Below are 24,699 nucleotides of genomic sequence, written 5' to 3' on the forward strand. Positions count from 1 at the left end.
GCACTGTGAAGAGCATGCGCACTGAACACCGGTTACCCTCCTTTCTCTGTCCTTCCACAGGGAGGCGCTATGGAGACCTAACGGCGGACTTCTTCCAGTCTTTATTGCACACCGAGCTCCCTAAATCTGAACGGAAACATATTTACAGTGGCTTAAGATTTTTAAAAAACATAGACGTATATTTTTTTACGATCCACTTCAACGTCTCCCATGAAAGGACAAGTGTAAACCTAGACGCATACGTAAAGAGGATTGTCGAGCGAGGCGCGGGCGGCTGAACGCGGTTTACTACTTCCTCGGGTGAAAGGTGAGTGACGTGGCTGCGGTTGTGAGGAATCTGAAGTGGGAGAGCTCCAGGTGAGCCGGGGTGGTTGGTCGGTCGGTCGGTCAGTTGGGGCCGGGCCGCCGTCCGGAAGGTGCGGCTGTCACCCGCAGGACTGTGCGCGGTCAGAAGGTGTTGTTCTGTGTGGGAATGAACTGAAGAAGCGGGTCTGTCACCGCTCCGTGGGCTGTTTCTGTGAGGCGCCAGGTGCCGGGCTCTGGCGGGATGGAACCGATTAATTGCGGTGAAAGTCCGACTGCCCGAGAAGTGGCGACTTGTCATTAATGGCTGTCAGGGGAACAGGGAGTAACTTTTTTTTAACACCTCCCAGTTCTGACTAAAGGTCTTCGACCTGAAACGTTAACTCTGGTTTCTTTCTCCACAGATGCTGCCTCACTCGCTGAGCTTCTCCAGCATTTTCTGTTTTTATTTCAGATTTCTAGCATCCGCAGTATTTTGCTTTTGAGGGAGCAGAAAGTCTGCGGATCTTTCAGCCCATTTACTGCAGTGTAGGCTCCTTTTTACGAGGACAAGAAGCGGTGGCGCCTGATAATATTTAATACAATTTTAAATCTTAGTTGCTGGTTTGATCATGTTTATTTTGATCATATGTTCTGGACCGTGAAATGTGACTTAAATGCTGACCTGCTTCAATCACTAACTTCAGTAGTGCATTCCACAGCCTCACAATCACCTGTGTAAAAAAATATATATATTTTTACCCCAACCGTCCGCGCCCCACCCCCCACACTCTCCGTTCCCCTGACATTTTGTACAACCTCTCGGCCCTTTGCCCAGCCATCGGTAGAGTCTTCAAACGCCTGGGTCCTACTCTTATAAATACCCACTCTAAACCTCTCTGCATCTCCTGCTGTCCTTCGAAAATCTTCTCAAAACTCAACTCTTTAATGAAGTTTCCAGTCTCCCTCATAACCTTGCATTAATTTAAGATGCTCAATAAATTAATGCAAGTTGTTGCACATGCTATGGAACAATAATGTGGAGCATTTGACATGTAAGTTTTTTTGAAGTAAAGATTGATTTTAGTTTAGTCAAATGCTTGATAAGCCTCCAACAAAATCGACAAGAAACTTAGCAGTTTTGCACTGCCCTGAAATACTATGTTAATCATTTCATTTAACTTGGAGGGAAACTGTCATTTAGCTTTTGGAAGGATGTGATTGCTTGTTGACACCTGTATTTTCAATTTTAACTGATTTTCACCAATAAATTTCTCGATTTTTCAATTATTAATCATAGAAAATTATAGCACAGAAGGAGGCCATTCGGCCCTTTGTCCGTGCTGGCCGAAAAAGAGCTACCAGCTTAATCCCACTTTCCAGCACTTGGTCCGTAGCCCTGTAGGTTACAGCACTTCAAGTGCACATCCAGGTACTTTTTAAATGAGTTGAGGGTTTCTGTCTCTGCCATCCTTTCAGGCAGTGAGTTCCAGACCCCTACCACCCGCTTGGTGAAAAAATTTCTCCTCAGCTCCCATCTAATCCTTCTACTAATTACTTTAAATCTATCCCCCCTGGTCACTGACCACCATGCTAAGGGAAATAGGTCTTCCCTATCTTGTCCAGTCATAATTTTATGTACCTCAATTGAATCTCCTCTCAGCCTCCTTTATTCCAAAGAAAACAACCCCAGCCTATCCGATCTTTCCTCATAGTTAAAATTCTCCATCCCTGGCAACATCCTCGTAAATCTCTGTACCCTCTCCAGTGCAATCACATCTTTCCTGTAATGTGGTGACCAGATCTGTACGCAGTACTCAAGCTCTGACCGAACCAATGTTTTATACAGTTCTAAGCATAAGCTCTGTGCTGTTATATTCTATGCCTCGGCTAATAAAGGAACGTATCCCATATGTCTTTTTAATCACCTGAGCTACCTGTCCTGCTACCTTCAGGGATCTGTGGACATGCACTCCAAGGTCCCTTTGTTCCTCTACACCTCTCAGTATCCTCCCATTTATTGCATACTCCCTTGCCTTGTTTGCCTTCCCCAAATGCATTACCTCACACTTCTCTGGATTGAATTCCATTTGCGACTTTTCTGCCCACTTGCCCAGTCCATTGATATCTTCCTGCAGTCTACAGCTTTCCTCCTCAATATCAACCACGCGGCCAATTTTTGTATCACCTGCAAACTTCTTGATCAAGCCCCCCCACAATCAGGTCCAAATCATTAATATATACCATAAAAAGCAAGGGACCTAGTACTGAGCCTTGCGGGACCCCACTGGAAACAGCCTTCCAGTCGCAAAAACACCGCCAACCATTACCCTTTGCTTCCTGCCACTGAGCCAATTTTGAATCCAACTAGCCACTTTCCCTTGGATCCCATGGGCTTTTACTTTTTTGACCAGTCTGCCATGTGGGACCTTGTCAAAAGCCTTGCTAAAATCCATGTACACCACATCAAATGCGTTACCCTCATCGACCCTCCTTGTTACCTGCTCGAAAAATTCAATCAAGTTAGTCATACACGACCTTCCCATGCTGACTGTCCTTGATTAACCAGTGCCTTTCTAAATGACGATTTACAGTGTGTCTCAGAATCGATTCCAATAATTTGCCCACCACTGATTAGTCTGACTGGCCTATAATTACTCGGTCTATCTCGTTCTCCCTTTTTAAACAACGGTACAACGTTTGCAGTCCTTCAATCCTCCGGCACCACGCCTGTAGCCAGGGTGGATTGGAAAATGATGGTCAGAGCCTCCGCTATTTCCTCCCTTGCTTCTCTTAGCAGCCCGGGATACATTTCATCCAGGCCTGGTGATTTATCTACTTTCAAAGATGCTAAACCCCTTACTACTTCCTTTCTCACTATGTTCATCCCATCTAATATTTCACACTCCTCCTCCTTAACTACAATCTCTGCATCGTCCCCCTCTTTTCTGAAGACGGATGCAAAGTATTCATTAAGAACCATACCCAATCTTCCGCCTCCACACATAGGTTACCTTTTTGGTTTCTAATAGGCCCAACTCTTTCCTTAGCTATCCTCTTGCTCTCTATATATTTATAAAACATTTTTGGGTTTTCCTTAATTTTATTTGCCAGTATTTTTTCATGCCCTGTCTTTGCTTTCCTAATTTCCTTTTTAATTTCACCCCTGCACTTTCTATACTCCTCTAGGCTTTCTGCAGTATTCAGCTCTTGGTGTCTGACATAAGCTTCCCTTTTTTGGGAACTTTTCCCTGTATGCTCCTTGTCATCCAGGAGGCTCTAGATTTAGCAGTCCCACCCTTTTTCTTTGTGGGAACATATTTGCTCTGAACCCCTTGAATCTCCCCCTTGAATGCCTCCCAGTGCTGTCATGCTAATTTATCTTCAAGTAGCTGTTTCCAGTTCACTTTTGCTAAATCACTTCTCAGCTTAGTACAATTGGCCTTTCTCCAATTTAGAACTTTTACTCCTGTTCTATTTCTGTCCTTTTCCATAACTATGCTAAATCTAACTGAATTATGATCACTAATGCTCTCCCACTGATACTCCTTCCACCTGCCCAGCATCATTCCCTAAAACTAAATCCAGAACTGTCCCCCTCCCCCCTCTTGTTGGGCATGCTACGTACTGGCTAAAAAAGTTCTCCTGAATGCAGTTTAAGAATTCTGCGTCCTCTATACCTTTTGCACTGATTGTATCCCAGTTAACATTAGGGTAGCTGAAATCCCCTACTATTACTGCCCTATTGTTTTTGCACTTCTCAGAAATTTGCCTACATATTTGCTCTTCTATCTCCCTCTGACTGGGGATCTATAGTACACTCCCAGCAGTGTGACTGCCCCTTTTTTGTTTGTTAGCTCAACCCATATGGCCTCATTTGATCAAAAACAATAAATTGTAAAACCAATAAAAGAGGCCAAGTGTGTAAAAGTTTTTCCTTGGTTATTGTAAGTCCCCTCTTATTTTGATTTTTTTCCCTTTGAAAGTACATTGTTCCCTTTTTCACAAGGATTCAGTTATGAAAAAAACATTCTAGGAAATTTAAAAAAAAACAGACTGAAGAACTCTACCTATTGTTTATGAAAATTTGTTATAAAATATGTAAGTAACAGTCATGCTTTTTGTTCGAAGATCTGCCCTGATTATTTTGCAATGAGTAAAATCAACTTCAAGTTCTGTATTCTTTTATACCCTCGGTGATTTAAAATACTACTGTGATTTAAATTTATTAACAACCACAACTGATTGTTATTAACGGATTTCATTCATTTACAGGTATGTCAGAACTGGAAGGTACTGGGACTACTGAGGTACCTGTGAATAAAGAATCTGTAGTTGCGGAAGGCAGTTCTTTCAGTGTTGGAGCAGATAGGGGAAAAAACTGTAAACAAGATATTGAATTAGTACAGCACTCTGAGACCGAACTTGGCAATGTCGAAAATGAGGGCTGTGGGTCTGCTGATAGCATACCTGAAAGCAGTGCAAATAAAGGGAGGGAGTCAAGCAGCATGACGAGAAAGAGACCAGAATCAAAGGGATCCAGCCAGCCTGGGTTAACTGAACAACAACCCTTAGGGGTTGCTGACAAGGTAAGCAATATTAGAGGTTCTTGTATTCATGATTATTTTAAATTATCTTACAAATCTTGGCTTGATCTGTGCTTGATAGTGCTTCAGTATTACCTTACTTGTATTGCCAGAACTTAGCTGTATACATTAGTCTTCAAGTACCTGTCTAAGAATGTGAAATATTGTTAAGTGTTTCAATAACCACAGAAACCCTGGTTGATCTCTTTTACAGGCGCAAGAGGTCTCTGGTCAAGAGGCAGGAAGCTGGGGTTACTGGGGAAATTGGGGAAAGTCATTGCTTTCTACAGCAACAGCCACTGTTGCATCTGTTGGTGAGTTCACTGGTGCTCTGCAGAAATATATTAAACAGTTTATCATTCAAAGCTCGTTTACTGCTTCATTTCATAAGTGAAGCAGCTGCATTAAAGATAGAGTACATTGTAAGTTTTGTTTTTGTTAGATGAAGGTATGGGATATGGAGCTACGACAGGTAAATGGAGTTGAGGTACAGATCAGCCATGATCTAATTGAATGGTGGAGGTGGTTTGAGGGGCTGAATGGCCCACTCCTATTCCTATGTTCCTAAGTTAAAACTATTAGAATATTATGATGTATGATATGCATGGCTCTCATTGCATGAACCTGCAACTATTGTGAAATGTGTTTTATAGCATGTACTCTTGTCAAACCATGACTTGAGAAAGTGTGTAAACCTATTGTACAAATTTTTTAAAAAACTGCCCCACATAATTTCTATTTTATTAAAGTTTCAAAGAATTTGAATTTTAAACCTATACTGCAATAAATTTGTTCCTTATTCTATTTTTATATTTTATGTAGCGCAGTCCCATTTGTATTTAATACTCAGAGCATTTCTAAACTTCGCACTGTTCCTAAACAATTATTCTTTCCAGAAATTGGGGTGGTATAGTTAATACTGAGGAAGATTGCAACAAAATACAAGAGGACATTAATAAACTTGCAGAAGGGACGTGTCATTGGCAAATGAATTTCAATATAGATAAGTGTGAGGTGTTACATTTTGGTAGGAAGAATAAGGAGGCCACATACGGCTTGGAAAATAAGAGGAGCAAAGGGATCTGGGGGTACAGATACACAAATCACTAAAAGTAACCACACAAGTTAGTAAGACCATTTTTTTAAAAAGCAAACAAAGCACTGTAGTTCGTTTCTAGAGGGATAGAATTGAAAAGCAGAGAAGTTATGTTTAACGTGCATTGAACCTTGGTTAGACAATGCTTGGAGTACTGTGCACAGTTCTGGTCTCTATTATAAAAAGGATGTAGAGACACTGGAGAAGGGTGCAAAAAAGATTTATAAGGATGATACCAGAACTGAGAGGTTATACCTATCAGGAAAGGCTCAACAGGTTGAGACTCTTCTCCAGAAAAGAGAAGGCTAAGGGGTGAACTTATAGAATAAATCATGAAGGGGTTTGATGGGATAGATGTAGAGAAAATGTTTCCACTAGGGGCTTATTCCACTAGGGACTGTCTCTTATTTATGGCCCCTAGTTTTAGTTCCACTAAAACTAGGGGCCATAAATAAGAGACAGTCATCAATAAATCCAACAGGGAATTCAAGAGAAACTTCTTTACCCAAAGAGTTGTAAGAAGGTGGAAAACCCTACCACAAGGAGTAGTTGAGGCGAATAGCATAGATGCATTTAAGAGGAAGCCAGATAATCACTAGGAAGAAAGCAATAGAAGGATATGTTGATAGGGTTAGATGATGAGGGGTAGGAGGAAGCTCGTGTGGAGCATACCCAATGACGTCGACCAGTTGGGCCGAATGTCCTGTTTCTGTGCTGTAAATTCTATGTAAATTACACAGTGGCTGGGTAATTATTTCTTCTGCTGAAGGAATCGTAGCTTTTTACATTTCTATTTGCTTATAGTTGTTGCATAATGAAGGCCCAGAGTTAAAGATTTCTTCATTTTGAAGTTCCTGTTTCAACCAATGGGTTTGTTCCTTTTCCAAGCTATAACTCATCCTGTCCTTGATCTTGATGTTGCTTATTAGTTTTTGTAGAATCCAGTAATCCAGTTGGTTGTGCAGTTAGCTGTAATTCTGAATAGAGTCCTGTGGTTTCACTGGGTTTGAAAGACCTATTTCAAGTTGGCAACATTTTAATATGGTGAATGGAAAGTAAGTGCAACTGAAACTAAGTGGAAGAGTGGGGCAGTTGCAGGAAGAAGATGGGTTGACGGCAGTTTTTGATTTGTCACCCCAAATTCTACAGTAGAACTTACCGACGTCAAGAGCATTTAGTTTATCCAAAACAAACAAAATCCGGATAAATTGGGATGTTTATGGTTGCAAAGCAAAACAGAACTCCCACCCCATGTAATTTGGCTTCCGTTGGCGATTATTAATGAGATATTTATCACATCAGTTTGGCGACACTGAATTGCCTGCTTTGTTAATTTATTCTTACAACTTCTTGTTGTGTTTTATTTTTATTTCTGCAGGTCATGGGATTTCCCATGTGATTGAAAAAGCTGAGTCCTCTCTTGGAATTCCCAACCCTGTAGAAGTTTCAGCAGAAGTGAAAATGAGTGACGGAGACGAAGGTGATGACTTGACAATAGAGATACCTCTGATTTCTGAAAAGTTAGCCTCTATAAATGATTAAACCTGTGATAGGGTCAGGGATAAAGATGAAGATGCTATAGGGAACGTTAAGATAGAATCTGTAAATAAAGTAAATCATGACGGTCTGCCACTTAATGAGAATAATCTTGTATCCCACCTTATTGTGAATTCTGTTTATGCTGTACAGTGATAATGAACCTTTATGTCTTCCCTCTTCTAGTATAAAGTTATTGACTTATTGTTGGGAAATGGTTTCATGGGCTGTGGTCATCTTGGTACCTTGCCGAAGCAACTATTTTTCATGTGAGTCCTTACGGTAATGTTGGGGTCATGCGAGCTGAACCTGATCACCTTTGTGACTCTGAAGGCCAGAAATGACGTGTTCACAAAAATAAATATAAAAATGTACTGTTTGGTAACAAACTGACTGGTAAACATGTTAAAATTATATACTAATTTCTTTGTCTGATTTCGGTCCTGTGAAGTGTCTTGGGATGTTTTACTAGATTAAAGACAACAACAACTTGCATTTATATAGCACCTTTAATGTATTAAAATCTCCCAAGGCACTTCACAGGAGTGTTATCAAACAGAATTTGACACCGAGCCACGTAAGGAGATATTAGAAATAAAACCAGAAATTGCTGGAAACACTCAGCTGGTCAGGCAGCATCTGTGGAGAGAGAGACAAAGTTGTTTCTCTCTCCACAGAAGCTGCCTGACCTGATTGCTAGCATCTGCAGTATTTTGCTTTTGTTTAGGAAATATTAGGACAGGTAACCAAAAGTAGGTTTTAAGGAGGGTCTTAAAGGTGGAGAGGTAGAAAGTCGGAAAGGCACTATATAAAAGCAAGTTGTTGTTATCAAGAATTCAAAGTTCTTTCCATAAATTGTAAACAATTTTACAACACCAAGTTATAGTCCAGCAATTTTATTTTAAATTCACAAGCTTTCGGAGGCTTCCTCCTTCCTCAGGTGAACGTTGTTGGAAATGAAATCCTCGAAATGAAATCGCATTTATAAATCACAGAACAATGCTTGGTGATTACAGACAGTTTTTTTCAACTGCCCGTTGCCAAGGCAATCAGTGTGCAGACAGACAGGTGTTACCTGCAAGGTCTCCGAATATACAAATCACCAAAAAAAAACAGAGATAGAGAGGTAGAAACATAGAAAAGACAGCAACTGACCCGTTATATTAAAAACAGATAAAATTTGTTCGTTGGTGGGGTAACGTGTAGCGTGACATGAACCCAAGATCCCGGTTGAGGCCGTCCTCATGGGTGCGGAACTTGGCTTTCAATTTCTGCTCGATGATTTTGCGTTGTCGTGTGTCTCGAAGGCCGCCTTGGAGTACGCTTATGGCTTTCCATAAATGTCATTACATGATGTGTGGTTTATTTGATTTGAATAAATAATTCTATGAGCTGCAGACATGTTTGCTTCTTTTTGGAAAACAGCAGACTTAGAGAACTCTGAGAACAGCCCTAAAGCAGAGAGCGGGATCTCCTCCCCAACCAGTGGAGCATTTGAGATGTTTTCTACCATCACTAGTGCAGTTCAGAGCACTGTGAGTATGCGTCTTTTATTAAAATGATGGTTAATGACCTTTATAATTGTGGTTGATATTTAATACTGTATTTGGATCATTTTAATTTGTTTAGGGAGGACTGAATCATAACTTAATCAGTACAGTTCAGTGTTTTCCTTTCTTCCCACCACATGTCTAATATTCTGTTTCTCTGAATTCTGGTTTTAACTAAACTGCTCCCACATCTCTAAGTTGATTTTCATATTCAGAAGCTTTCTGTGCTTTAATATCATGACTGTCTTGCATTACACTTTAAAGTTCAAAATATATGCATAATGGTCACTCAAATATCTAAAAATGTTCAGGAGAATATTAGAACCTCGTGCTTGTATAATTATCAAGGATATGTTTTGAAATTTCAAAATACCATTTTGTTATAAATGTATTAACTAGGTAGGCAAATGAACTTTGCATTCTGCAGTATAAGCTATCCAAAGCTTTAAAACTGCAACCATACTGACACTTTGACCTTCATGTTCAATGAAAGTGTTCAATCAAACCTTTTCTGTACACAGTCCACAGATAAATATAAATATTGATCACTTTATTTTCAGGGGAAAACAGTACTAAGTGGTGGTTTGGATGCACTTGAGTTTATTGGTAAAAAGACCATGGATGTTATCGCAGAAGGGGATCCTGGATTCAAGAAGACAAAAGGACTAATGTACAGGACTACAACATTGTCTCAGGTACTCTCTAAACTTCGCAGTGACTAAAATAAAACCATTGATGTTTCTTATCAGTGTCGGAACGTGTCACTTGCACGGCAATTTCTGATTGCCTTGAAGAACCATTGTGTTTACTGTTTATAAGCAGATGCACAATGATATGACTGGTGCTGCAATGACATTATAATGCCAGCGGTCATATTTGTAGTGCCATGAAAACTGCATTGCAATAGTTTGTGCTGGAGTGTAACAGTTTCCTGAATGATACGTTTGTAAAATCAAGTTTCCAAACTAGTCTATTGCAGTTACTGAGGCCGTCTGACAACTCCCCAAAAGGCCCCTTTTTGTATTTAGTGGATCTCCTGTGGCGTTGCTCGTAGTGAGTTGGAGAATATGTTCTTTTATGCTTTGCAACATACAATATATTACCAGGGCCACTGAATTATGGGACTGAATAAGTGAAATATTGTTTTTATTACTAAGTATTATGGGAGTGTTCACTGTATTTTTGAGTTCAAATTGTGTGATTATGCCCACATGTTTGTAGAAATCATAAATCAGTAGCCATGTATTATGTTAAGATATGTACTAAAATTTATGATCTATCTTTTTTAGAAGTAAGATGGTAAGGAAGCTGTTCTAGGTTGCAGGTAGGAAGGTGGTGATACTAAAGAGGGAGTGGTGATATGGTTTAGTAGTGTTGAGGGGGTGGTCTAGAGTTATGAGAAGAGCTGGAGGGAGTGGTAGTTTCTGAAAGGAGCAAATGAAGGGCGTGGGAGTATTGGGGAGGGTGATCTGAGGATTTTGTAGCAGTGAGAGGGGAATTGGAGTCCTGGGGGTTGTGTAGTGGGAAGTGGGGCTGGGTATGGCAATGGTCAGAGGTGATCTTGATTTGTGGGAGAACTGGTATGGTGCTGGTGGGAGTGGGAACACTGGGTGTGGGAGTACTGGTAGGAGTATCCTTGGATGATGGGAACAGTGGGAAGGGGTTGTTGGGGGACACTGAGGAAAGCACTATGCCTTTGTTTGCAGTCATGACCCAGGAACTGGCTATGTCTTTTAAAGTGCTAACCTTGCTGTCAGAAGGTTGTATATTGAACTTTTTTTTTTGTAATTGACAGCCCTTCCCAATATTCACATTATATTAGTGAAACTGATGACAAATACCACCATTTTGATATTTTAAAATTTAAATGATATATTTTACTTTTGGCACTTCTTTCCTGGATGGACGCTATTATAGTGGTAAGTTACTAAATTCCAAGTGCTTTGAGAACTCAGTGTTAAATTGTTTATTGGAATGCTCAATTGTTGAATTCTAAGCAGATTTAAGATGGATTCTTAAGCCTACGGGCAATTAGGTAGAAATCCATCAAAATCATCTTATTTATGGCTTTCTTATGAGAATTTTTCTCCTCTATCTCTTAAGCCAAATTGGAACACAGGTAAGACACATGAAATGATAGTGTTCCAAACGCCAGTGCTATCCACTTTCCTGAATAGTAGATAATCCTGAAAGTGATTATTTTCTCTGTGTGCAGATTCTGCGAGAGGCAAAAGAAAGAGAAGAACAGCAAACAGCTGATGAGGTTTCTGTGGATACAGAAAAGAAGGCTCATTATGGAATGTTGTTTGATGAGTTTCAAGGACTGTCCCATCTGGAAGCTTTGGAGATTTTGTCCAATGAAAGTGAAGTAAAGGTAAATAATGAACAAGGAAACCCAGCTTATACTTTTTGCATGTTTGTTCAGTGTTCGTTGCCAGAAATTTGCTTTAAATCTGTGCACACAAATTCCTAACTTATAGAGAATTGTACTTTATTAGAAATATGGATCATTCAGATATGTAATATTGGTATATTTTGTGATGCTTATTATTAAATTAATCTCAGTTTTATATGTTCTAGCTCATGCTGTATATAGTAAATGTAGCTTATTCTGGTATATGTCATACCTTCATACTTACTTTAATGTCCTCTAAATATATATGTGGCTGTTCATTACATTCTGTAGGTTAAATCAGTACTGAATGCTCTGTCTGGAGAAGATGTGGAGAAATTGAAGGAGGAGTTGGCAGCCGTTAAAGAGGCCTTTTCTTTGGTTGAATTTGATGAGGAGGAGGAAGAGGACAACAAAGGTGAAACTAAAAAAAAATGCTTTGTATATAGTTTTTTCTATGAGTTCAGCTTATCATTCACTAAGTGACCATATGGTCCTTATCAGCTCCTTCATAACCTTTCAACAGTAGTTTGTAATAGGTCAATGGAATTGGGTGTTTTTCTGTATTTAACGTTTTTAATAGCCTTTCACTCTTAAATATCAGAAGCCATTTTAACTTTCCATTGCGTTATAAATCGATTACTAGCTTTACATTTCTTTTTAAAGTAAATAATAAAAATATAACTCCCTCTTACACAGATTGACCAACAGGGGAATTGTAGAAGAGACTGCTTATGGACTTCATGATGAGAAGAACTGCAGTATTATTAGAGTAATGCTGAGATCAATATTAGGGTGTAGTTGCTTGGTGGTTATGGTACTGGACTAGCAACCCAGAGGTTATGAGTTCACATCACACCATGGCAAGTTGTGAAACTGAATTCAGTAAATCTAGTAATTTGTGGGCTGGCATCAGAAAACATGACCTTGAAAGCTGCTGGATTGTCGTAAAAACCCAACTGGTTGACTAGTGTCTTTCAAGGAAGGACCTGCCACCCCTATCAGGTCTGGCATACATGTGACTCGAGTCCCACAATCTTAATGCCACTTAATGTGTTGACTCTTATGCCCTCAGAGCAAGTTGGGATGGGCAATAAATACTGTCATGCCAGTGTTGCCCAAGAATAAATTAAAGCAAAAGGTTCGCCACTTCTGACAAATCCTTTGATTGGCTTTACAGGGGATGATGGGTCTGAGTTTGTGCAAGAACTGTCTGAGTTGTTATCCGAGCTGAATATAGCTGCAACGTCTGACAAACTGGGTAAAGTAAGTCTACATTGATATGATTGCGTCACTGAAACCATTTAATTTCATCAGGCTACTTTTTCACAAAATGCGGTTTCTTGAATTCTTTTGTGGGGTGGGGGGCATTTCAATAATAGCCATGTTTCCAGTGTACACAAAGCATAGTGGTCTTAATCAGTTAACAAGCTGAACATACCAAGTAACCATTTCCATGTCAATTTAGTATACTATTGCTGGCGTTTTCAATATGGTATTTTGCATTGTGCTTTTAAGAACAAATGTGCTTTTCTTGCCTATGTGCTGCTTACAGAATGTGCTCTTCGCTTGTAACTATTTGTGGAGAATGGCTATTAAGTTTAGGGTGCCTTTGAAAGCCTAAAGAAATCCTGGATATTGAAAACTCCAGTTTTTGTCTGTTAGGAAGCTAACCTTGTTACCAAGATTAAGACCTGATGGGGTGTTCAAAATTATCAAGAGTTTTAGGTAAATAGGGAAAAATATTTCTACTGGCTTGCGAGTCAGTAACTGGAAGACATAAATTTAATATCACCAGAAGAACGAAGAGAGAGGTTAGGAGAATTTTTTTGTGCAGAGTTGTTAGTTCATGGACTGCCCTATCAGAAACAGTGGTGGAAGCAGAAATCGTTATGGTTTTAAAAAAGGAAGTGGGCAAAATTTGAAAAATAAAACTTTAAAGGGCAGGGTAAAGGGACCAAGTGACTATCACTTACAAAGAGCTGTCACCAAACACAATGAACCAAATGGCCTATTTCTATATTGTAAAATGCTATGATTCTATAAATCTGTTTTATCAACATCATTTTTTTAAATTGCTAAGAATATTTTAAAACCATTAGAAAACGAAAATCACAAAAATAAAACAAGAAAACGCAGTAAACACTCGGCAGGTCCGAGAACGGAAAAATCAAGCGTAGACCATTCATTAGAATCAGCTTTGCAGCATCAAAGTTTTTTTTTGTTAAAGGTTATAATTGAGTAGCTTTAAACATTGAAAAAGTAAGCATTAAAAATATGCTTTTTTAAAAAAAAAGTTACGAAACCTCTTTCAGATGTCTTAGCCATAGTGTTTATTATTATGCCATAGAGGTCATCTTCCCCTATGTCCAATAATGTGACGATTGTCAGGCTGGAAAATGAATTGTACTAAAAAGCAATCGCTTCAAAAATTTTCATTATATTGTTTGAAACATAAATGAAATTAATTTGCTTTTTTCACTGGAACTTTTTCTGTTTTTCCATACTGTTTATTTCAACACCAAGAAAGTAGAAACATTTTGAACAAAATCACTTGTTAAATTCAGTCAAATTATCCCCATTTTGGAGTTTAAAAGTGGAAATACCTTTCAATCCTAGCACTATTGTTAAGAGCCTTTAAATTCAATCTTTATTGCTGGTTTAAAAAGCTGGACTTTTCAGGTATTTTTGTTTTTGTTTTTATTTTAGCATCAAAAACTGGCAGAAAATTGGCGGGGGGTGGTGGGGGTTAGACCCCGAAAAGCTGGGTAAATTCAGAGAAAATCAGTTTTCATTTTGAACATCACGAAACACCAAGAAAACAGTAAGGGACTAACAATGTACAGTTAAGTTAAATGACAACCAATAATTACACAGTTCACACTGTAATGTAGTTCACACTTTTTTTATATATATGTAATGTAAGTCTCTGATGAAGTAACGGAGAGGGTTGATGAGGGTAGTGCGGTTACTGTTGTGTATATGGACTTTCAAAAGGCGTTTGATAAAGTACCACATTATAGACTTGTTAGCAAAATTAAAGCTCATGGGATTAAAGGGACAGTGGCTGTGTGGATACAAAATACAGAAAGCAGAGAGTAGCGGTGGACGGTTGATTTTTAGACTGGAGGGAAGTATACAGTGGTGGTCCCCAAGGGTCAGTATTAGGACCACAGCTCTTTGATATATATCAATGACCTGGACTTGGGTATACAGGGTACAATTTCAAAGTTTGCGGATGACACAAAACTCGGAAATGTAGTAAACAATGTGAAGGATAATAACAGGAGGATAATAATTCAGGAGGACGTGGACTGGTGAAATGGACATGAAATTTACTGCAAAGAAGTGTGAAGTGTTATAAGCTGGATGGCCTGGGGGGAGGGATAGAATACTAGAGCCTGGACTTCAGTTGCTTCCAAGCCCTTATTCACAAAACTCCACATTAGACCTACCACAACCTAGATAAGCTCTCTTATATATGGATACAAGAGAGCCCCAATTGCTACACACCACCTGAATACAGTTAACACTAATTGATATAAATCACTTGGATACAATTAACATGAAGTGATGCATTTTGGTAGGAAGACTGGGGAGAGGCAATATAAACTAAATGGTGCAATGTTAAAGGGGGTGCAGGAACAGAGAGGGCCCTGGGGGTGTATGTACACAAATCTTTGAAGGTGGCAGGACGAGTTGAGAAGGGTGTTAAAAAAAGAATATGGGATCCTTGGCTTTATTAATAGAGGCATAAGAGTACCAAAGCAAGGACGTTATGCTAAACCTTTATAAAACACTGGCTAGGCTTCGGCTGGAGTATTGTGTTCAATTCTGGGCACCACACTTTAGGAAGGATGATAAGGCCTTAGAGAGGGTTGCAGAAGAAGTTTACTAGAATGGTACCAGGGATGAGGGACTTCAGTATTTGGAGAGACTGGACAATCTAGGGTTGTTTTTCTTAGAGCAGAAAAGGCTAAGATGAGATTTGATGGAGATGTTCAAAATCATGAAGGGTTTTGATAGAGTAAATAAGGAGAAACTGTTCCTAGTGGCAGAAGGGTTGGTAACCAGAGGACACAGATTTAAGGTGATTGGCAAAAGATCCAGAGGCGACATTAGGAAAAAAAAATTTACACAGCGAGTTGTTATGATCTGGAATGAACTGCCGGAAAGGGTGGTGGGAACAGCTTCAAATAGTAACTTTCAAAAGGTAATTGGATAAATACTTGAAGGGAAAAAATTTACAGGGCTATGGGGAGGGAGCAGGGGAATAGAACTAATTGGATAGCTCTTTCAAAGAGCCGTCACAGGCACAATGGGCTGAATGACCTCCTGCACTGTACCATACTTTGATACTGTGCTCATAAAATATTCTCACTTTATTTTAGCAATAAAATACATTAATGGTATTTGTGAAAGAACTGTGTCCTGCAAAATGTCGACTGCTAAAATTAATGTTTGAAGTGGCACACCAGCACTGTAGTACTGTAAATACAAATATTTTTGAATTATAAAATGGTTGATGCTAAAACTTAATTTTTCAGTATGTGCTATGAATGGTATATTTGGATCATCATATGCAGTGTATACATTCTGTTAATAACATTGCTGTAATCATTACCAAGGCTCTTCGATGTGTGTCCTGACATTATGGACGCAATGAGCATGTATCTGTGGACTTAATTTTTGGTAAGAAAACAATGGGAAATTTTAAGGGCTTTTGTTCTCAATTTCGGGAGGAATTCAGTCGTTTACCAATTCATCACCCAAAAAAAAATATTGGTGGGAATTGGTAAAAACTGATTTAAAGGTCCCTAAGTATTGTATAACATCTGCAATATTGTGTTTTTGTTTTAAAAAGAAATGAACCATTGAATGATCCAAAGAATAATCAATGCAGTTTTGGTTACTTCTGGTTCAAAGGAATAGAATAGTTTCCCATTTTAGGCATCAAGCACTCAGGTCAGCTATAACATAGGCACACCAGGTCTTTCTACCCTGCCTCAATGATTTGCTTCACCTGTGAACAGTTTTTGTAATTTTTTTGGTGCGCTGAATGATCGAAGACTTGTGTCTGTTTCAGTCCAGAAAGAACGCATATGATTGTATAACTGAAGTAAACTCTATCTCGCCTGCACAAAAAGAAGAGATGTCAAATGATCCAGAGAAGAAAGAACAGGATGTGTCTGATGACTTTAGCAAAGATCAGAAATTTTCAGTTGAGGTAATGGAACCTGCATTGTCATTCCTTGCGAACTGGGTCTCCAATAGTGGTTAAAGCTTAGAAATTACTTTCCAGTAACATGACAAGCAAATGTTTAACATGTTAATATGTCATTGCTATAGCCCCTATTTTAACATTGGCATTAGCCTATTTCTTTTAAATGAGTTAACACTTCTGCTAAAATAGGAGGCAAAGGAATGCTTTACAAATATGTAAAATCTGCTAATATCACCAACAGTCATTTCTAGGTTTAAATGTGCTGTTTACTGCAGCAGCTCCATCAGTTGGTCACTCGACTTCCTGTTAGACGATAATGTGGCTGCCCGTCGTTTCAGCTCCACCGTTTCAGCAAGCAGAGTTTCGTAGATCTTTGCCAAACTGTTTAGCTCCATTTCAAAGGTGATGATGACTGGAGAGGTAAAGAGAACAGAGCAGGAGAAGGCATTCGTGATAGAATCACGATTGCCTCTCTCAAATCATACCTTCTGTTAACATATCGTAGAATGGTATTGATAAAAGTCACAGGGAGACGACAACTGAGACTATTCCACTTCCTTAGAGAAATACAGTAAAATATTAGCTTTTAGCAATTGCTAATTTGGCACATAAGGCAACAATGGCAGATTGCTTTCGCAGCAGAATTTTGTTAAAACATCACTAAATAAGTCTTTGTATAAGAAAACAGTTTATAAGCTGGGCTGCTAGTGACTCAAATCCATCTGTCACAGCTTGCTATATGAAGCCAAGTATTAAATTGGCTGAGTATTCCAGCTTAGGAGATGGAAAATAGTGATGCTGCATAATAACCTGATATACTACTCTTGCTATGAGCTACTTTGTGTCATTAGCTGTAATCGACAAAAAACGAAGGCAGCAAGCACACATCTACACCAATTGAAAGTTTAAGTTCAAATGACTAACCAGTCAAAGATGGTAACCAAAAGTTTAACTAAGTCAGTTGAAGTAGTTGAAATCATTTAAAAAGAAAAATCAAGTTATAACCAAATTTATTTACTGAGTTCAAGATTTTGGCCTGTTCAAGCCTGGGACTCAATTTATGCACATGGCCAGTCGGTTGTTGGTTACTACGGTCTATTGAATTCGTTTTTTTAAAAAAAAGCTTGTGCAGGAGCAATGCCAGAGGACATCAACTAGTTAGTAAATAATACAATTGCTGGCTTAAACAGACTTGCTAAATAGCTTGTGAATCAGCAGTTTACTAATGCATCAAGTATTTGAAAATTTTTAACAAGAAAAATGTTGGGTCACCACAGTTGATAATGAGTTGCCTGTCTAAGCAACTCTGTACAATGCATTGTCTTGATCACAAAAAAGTTTAGAAATATATTAAGCAAACATGCACCAGATGATGTTATTCCTTTGTAAATAAGCATGTTTGCTCCATCTATCTCTGGCCAGCACATTCATAATGGTTCTTTTAATACTGAGCCATCCTTTGCACACACACCCACCAATGTGTAACATTCTTGTATGGCAAAGAAACTAATTATGCACCTTGTAAACATGTATTGTATTTTCATATGTGATTTGTACTTTTCCCATCACCTAGTGTGTGGTATTCAACAGGGAAGACAAAGGTTTGTAATCAGAATCTCAGAAAATGGCATTAGGTTTTTCATAAAACCTCATTACTCAATAAGTAAGCTGAACTCTGGCTTAACTGCAATTCTTGATTTTAAATATATGAATTGATTGAGGGGCAAGGGCAGTACACTGCTTGTTCTAACCTCAAAATTTAATATGATCATTTGTCTCTGTGTACTTCACAGAATATCCATACGTCTGCTATCAGGAGCCTGGCGGAACTCACTGCTCGATCCATTGAACAATTCCATAAAGTAGCAGAACTAATCCTTCACAGTCCGGACCAAGATGTAGGGGCACTGGACCGTGCCAAAACACTTTCTAAGTATGACATTTTAAACCATTCCTACAATGGCCAGAGGAGGCTTGCTTGGGAATTTTAACAGTGGTCTGCTAGTTCGAGTGGAAGTACATGTACTTCAGAGTGGAATATTGTGAGCTTCATTCCCGGTTATGTCACTAGATGCAGTACTGCATGTGGAGGAACAGAATGACCTGGGGATACAAATACATAACGGGTGAAAATTGGTTTTGGGCGATAGCACAAAACGGGTGATAGTGAATTGGCAGCCCATTATACACACCACCTGATTTTGTTTTCCATTGAAGGCAGTGGAAAAGAAAATCATGGGCATAAAATGGGATGCCAATTCTTTGCCCCCTTCCATTCATCCAACACAAATTTCACCTCCATAAAACCGTACAAGGGTCAAGAAGATAAAGCCATTCCAAAATCCAATAACATTTTAGGTTTTATAAATAGGGGCATAAAAAGTAAAGAAGCTGTGATAAACTTTTACAAGGAGATGGTTTAGCCACTTAAGAGTACTATATGCAGTTTTGGGCATCAAATTATAGAAAGGACACTAAAACCATAAATGGCATTCAGCACAGAACTTTATCTTTAAAAATGTTGTAATTTTAGCATAGCTTTCTAGTCTTACGAATGACCAAGTGCTTTTTGAGGCAACCTGGGATACTAATTTGTCTACCTGATCATGGTTTATCCAGTACAGTGGGGCTGCTATATACTTGGATCCGTCTGGTAAATGTAATCAGTTCTTGATGGAGTGCATCACAATAGTGCATTCTATCTTGTGTGAGTGGAAGGGAAACTGATACTGCCCATCTTTTCTCTTCCCCTGACCCTCCTCTTTTATTGATTGGCTGCGCTGAGATTGAGAATTATCTCATGTTGGATTATCCTTCTCTCCCAATTGAATGATAATGTAATGAGATAAAAGACTTTGTCGGGGGCAGGAAGAGGAAAGAACAACCTGGGAAATTTCAAGGACATATTTATTTTTTAAAAATTGTTGAACGTTTTTTCCTAATTTCAGTTTCCTTTTACAGAGTGACTGTTGTATTATGTAAGGAAGTGGCTGCTCTTTCTAAACAATTTACCTCCTGTTTGACAACAATAGGGGTAAGAAACTGAGTTTTTCTTCTGATGCAGAACTTTATATAGAGTTATAAAATCTGTTAAAGCGGCTGGTGCTGTAGCATTGAGATTACAATGGTGAGAATGTGGAATTCGCTAGCACATGGAGTGGTTGATGTGAATAGCATAGATGCATTTAAGGGGAAGCTAGATAAGTATATGAGGGAGAAAGGAAGAGAAGGATATGTTGATGGGGTGAGATGATGTAAGGTGGGAGAAGACTCGTGTGGAGGATAAACACAGATATAGACCTGTTGTGCCAAATGGCCTGTTTCAGTGCTGTAAAATTCTGTGTAACTCTGACATCCTAAATAGATGGCTGTATGTTACATTTTGTGGGACTGTCAGCTTATCGTATTTGGGATGTTTTGTTAGGTGAGCTTCATTATAGCAGCTTCCTAACTTGGAGAAGGGAGAAAAAACTAAATGTTCATCTGACGCTGCTGCACATGCGCCTGATTCACTCCTCAGCAGTGATAAAGAAGCCTGTGATCAGAATTGCTCTTCCCTCTCAGTTGAATGAGGTGAATTATATATTCTTCCTGTTTCTTGGCCATGGCTTAGTTTTCTTCTCTTTATTCAATAAGTTTATACTCTCTTTCCTTCCACTATTTTTCATTGAAGTTTCTGTGAATGAATATACCTGTATAAAATACCTTTCATTGTTTTCTTTACAGGCTAAAGAGAAGGTAGAGGTTCTTAATCCATTAATTACTGGAGTATTTTTGGAGGTAAATTTTATCTAATCTGTGAGATTAATTTACAAACTGTAACTGGTTATATTCATCATACATGAGCCAAAATCTCACTACATAAGTGTCAGATTGGCTCCATGCTGGCACACTTGCCTCTGAATCAGGAGATTGTGGAATTAAGCCATACTCCAGGACCTAAGCACATAATCTAAGATGACATCAATGCAGTACTGAGGGAGTGCTACATTGTTGGAGTTGCCATCTTTCAGGTGAGACGTTAAATTAAGGCCCCACCTGCTCCTTCAGATGGAGGAAAAAGATTCTATGGCATTATTTGAAGCAGGAGAGTCATGGCTAAAATTTATCCCTTAACCAACACCACCAAAGACGAGACAAAGTAACTGGTCATTTATCTCATTGCTGTTTACAGGTCCTTGTATGTAAATTGGCTGCCTACATAATAACAGTAATTACACTTCACTTCAAAAGTAATTAATTGGCTGTGAAGCACTTGGGAAAGACCAGAGAATGTGAAAGGTGCTATATAGATAAAAGTTCGTTCTTCTTTCTACATGATCATTTACTTGAAATCCAATTAAACAGTCAAACTAATTATTTGCTCCTATTGAAGATCATTAATCTGTTTCATAGAAAATCTAGCTGGGAGAACAAATTTTAGCTCAATATCTCTCTGTATGGACAGCAGCAAAAATAGATTGGTCATTTCATCTTATTTATTGTTTGGAAGATCATACTCTGCACAAATCCGCTGCCACGTTTGCCTGCATAACAATGTTTACACTTCAAAAGAAATGCTTTGGATATGAAGTGCTGTAGGACATCCTAAGGGCATGATGACCTTTATAAATGCACGTTTTTCTGTTAAAACTAAATTGGCAGCTCTTATACTCTAAAAGATGACGAGGCTGGTTTAGTGAAGTGCTGTTAGACTTCATTACAGAAATATTTCGAGTACATTATGTAGCAGTTTGTAAATGTATTTGATTTCTACATCAAGGCTCATGTATACAGCATTTGTAAATTGGATACCATAAAGAATATTGGAAAATTATGCAATTTGCCAGTGGACCCAATTTCCTTGAGAAATATGCCACAAAATGCACGGGTAAATCAAAAAACATCTATAGTCGGCCAGTGGCCCATTGCACTTCTGTTTTCACTGTTTTTCAAATTTGTTTTTTAACAATCCATAGATTACTAAATGATGTGCATCTTTTGCACCTCACCCGATGAAAACCTGCAATGTGCATCTGCTGCTTCGTGAGCTGGTATGTGAGCCAGCCATTGAGAGCATAGAGGAAAAGATCAAATTACTCATGGGACCAAATACTAAAAGCCACTGAGGGCTGGGTGAAATGCTGTTCTAGCACCACAGAACTCTGCCAGTTCTTGCCTTCCTCTGTGTTTCTTATCTCCTACAACCTGGAGTGTCCCTCATTATTAGTCTTGGTCCTTCACTCTGGTTTGTCGATAAAAGAAAATGTAGAAGAAAAAAAACAAGGTCTGCTGGCATTCAGTAAAGGCTCTGAGATCCCAGCACCCACTGCATTAGTAAAATTCATCCTGTAATTCAGATGAAGAGGCAAGATTGCAACATGCACCTGTTTATCCCTCTACTGTCATGCTTGTGAATATCTGAATGTAATTTTTCTTGACCAAAGACAAATCTAGCCTGCAGCATTTTGTAATGTATTTAAACTTCTCTTCCAGGCTTCCAACAGTGCAACCTACATTCAGGATGCATTCCAGCTCCTGCTTCCAGTTCTTCAAATCTCTCATATCCAGACTTGCTCAGACACCACAGGACACTGACTGGTTTAATTTTCTTGTCTTTGATATTAAAACTTTTTGTGAATTTTATGCCAAAAATTTATCTGCAAATGTGGATTATGTTGGAATGCATTTTGCAGCAATCGGGGGCTCATTTAGACATGGATTCTGATGAGAGATGGAGTTTGATAGAGCGCAGGAAAATGTCTCTGCTCAAAATAAAAACCTAGATGCTTCATGGATGCATGTAAAAATATATAAGATGTTTGTTTTCTCTTTTCGGTCCCATTTCTGCCAGAATGTACTACAATATTCAGATATTCATGTCTAGCATGTGATTCTGATGCTAAGATTTTCTTAAAATCCGACCTTTTGTCTTTGAGTCATAGAAAGCTTCATGTTCCTCGTAATTAATTGCTTCTAAATTTATTTTTTAATACCCAGTATAAAATAATAGCTATACATAGCAAAAGTTCTTTTTCATTATTACTGATTTTTACAGTGTGAAATATTTATTGGCTATTGCTATATGTAGATTATAAAGTAATTAAAAATATACGGAAGTGACCAAACTATAGTGAAATACTGTGCCACCAGTTTTCTGTGTTGTGCCAGTTATCACTGGTCATTTAGCAAAATGCAGTTTTATGCACATCTATATTTTCTTATCATGTATCTCAGAAACATCTCAAAGCAGTTCACGTACAATGAATTACTTTGAAGTGACTGTTGACATGTAGTTAAAAGTGAATTCTGCGCTGTGAGAAGTCCAGCTGAACATTGTCTATTTTTCGTTCAGATGAGCTGTGACTCTCTAAGGTCTTATCCGTCTGATTCAGTAGTTCAAGGTCCCATGAACTATTCGAAGAAGAGCAGGGAGCCATATCGGTGTCCTGGCTGACATTCTTCCTTCAACCAATACCATTAAAGATAAACTAGTCAATCATCGTGTGTGCGCGTGTGTGTGTGTGTGGACCTTGCTGCTTACCACACTTCAAAGTAATTCACTGTACTTGAGACGCAATGGCCCGTTGACAGATATTTGTTTAAGGTGTGCATTTTGTGGTATGTACCTACAGGAGACATGATAAGGTGCTAAATAAATGCAAGGTTTTTTTTATTTCTTAAGTAATGTTGATATCCGCCCATAATCAAGAAAAAGAAGTGTATTTGTAGCAGCTACATAAGCTGTGTCATTTACCTCTTCCCACACACAGGTAAAAAAAATAGCGCTTTTGAGTTTTGAAGCCTGTTCTTTTGTTGCTATGTTATCTAGTTATGCAACACCTATTTAATGTATTGTCTTAAAGTGAGGTTAATACTTCAACCACACCAGCAGCAATATCCTACATGCATCCAGCTGCTGGAGGATACAACAGTGCCTGTCACTTATTTGGGTTCCTATTCATCAGCTGTCGCAAATTAAAGTGGCTGCTTCCCTTAAGTGGGTCCAATATCATCTGGAGAAAATAGTATTTAGTTAACCATATTTTCAATTTCAGGAAGTTGATGGTCACCAAGGAGTGTAGAGGAATATAGAACTGTTTCTCTTATTATGAATATTCGCATTTTCATGTAATATCTGTGGTACCTAGTGATGATGTACATTTCTCATGGCTTCATTTGTAAAAAAAAAACTACCAGAACTTTATAATTTATTTGACTTTATCTTGTTTCTCATGACTCTCTAGAATCTTTTTTTCGTGAATTTTTTTTAAAAAAATACATTGCTTCAAAATATTTTTGTCATATCAACCTATTTAAGTTCAACACTTGCAGAATAAAAGTTTATGTAAACTGTCTTTTTGTAAAGGTTTTTTATGTTACTGATGATTTGTGGTAATCTGTGATTTATTCAGGAAATGGACAACCTGTTTGTGCTTATCTCGTTTATTAACCATTACCCAGTAATAATATGCAAAGAATGCTCAGAGATAAGTCACTGAATATAGCATTTACGTCATGAGTGAGCGTTAATGAATAAATCAGTTGTGTACTGGTTATAAATGGAGTAAATTCTGCAGTCAGTGTTTGCCATCAACTTATATGCTTCTACATGCCAACTAATCTCCGATAACATTGCACACAGAGTTAAAACCAAGTTCAGTCTTTAGCTGAAGCAGGGTTAGAAACCAGGGGATAATTGGACCAGGCCACGTAGATGTAATTCAGTCCCTGTTTTAAATTCATGCTTTGTGTTCTTCGATTTTTTTTTTACATGACCGTTACAAATTCCCATGCCTATATTTGTAATAGAAACTGTCTGTAAAGACATTTGTATAGTGCCTTTCACGACCTCAGGACATCCCAAAGCAATTTGCACACAGCAAGATCCCATGAACAGCAATAAGATAATGACCAGATAATCTGTTTTAGTGATGTTGGTTGAGGAATAAATATTGGCCAGGACACCAGGGAGAACACCCCGCCCTTCAAATGTTGCCATGGGACCTTTTACGTCCACCTGAGAGGGCAGACAAGGGCCTTTGTTTAACATT

At 38.6% G+C, this 24,699-nt stretch overlaps 1 protein-coding gene across 1 annotated transcript; it reads left to right on the top strand.

Moving 5' to 3' along the window:
* Positions 1–57: 57 nt before the first annotated feature.
* On the top strand, positions 58–23,855 carry fam114a2 (family with sequence similarity 114 member A2). Its single transcript, XM_067996239.1, has 14 exons — positions 58–307; positions 4,558–4,871; positions 5,083–5,182; positions 7,343–7,444; positions 8,926–9,035; positions 9,611–9,745; positions 11,266–11,424; positions 11,737–11,860; positions 12,623–12,708; positions 16,529–16,669; positions 18,460–18,599; positions 19,628–19,700; positions 20,393–20,446; positions 22,142–23,855. The coding sequence occupies exons 2-14, from the start codon at positions 4,560–4,562 to the stop codon at positions 22,241–22,243; spliced, it is 1,638 nt and encodes a 545-aa protein (XP_067852340.1). The 5' UTR covers positions 58–307; positions 4,558–4,559; the 3' UTR covers positions 22,244–23,855.
* Positions 23,856–24,699: the final 844 nt, after the last annotated feature.

Source organism: Heptranchias perlo, chromosome 14 (genome assembly GCF_035084215.1).
Source record: "Heptranchias perlo isolate sHepPer1 chromosome 14, sHepPer1.hap1, whole genome shotgun sequence".
Classification (NCBI taxonomy): domain Eukaryota; kingdom Metazoa; phylum Chordata; class Chondrichthyes; order Hexanchiformes; family Hexanchidae; genus Heptranchias; species Heptranchias perlo.

Bases quoted from the DNA above. Each gene is read 5' to 3' on its own strand.
- fam114a2 (XM_067996239.1), top strand. From the start codon at position 4,560: ATGTCAGAACTGGAAGGTACTGGGACTACTGAGGTACCTGTGAATAAA. The intron at 9,746-11,265 runs GTACTCTCTAAA...CTCTGTGTGCAG, and splicing joins GGACTACAACATTGTCTCAG to ATTCTGCGAGAGGCAAAAGA. The intron at 19,701-20,392 runs GTAAGAAACTGA...TTTTCTTTACAG, and splicing joins CCTGTTTGACAACAATAGGG to GCTAAAGAGAAGGTAGAGGT.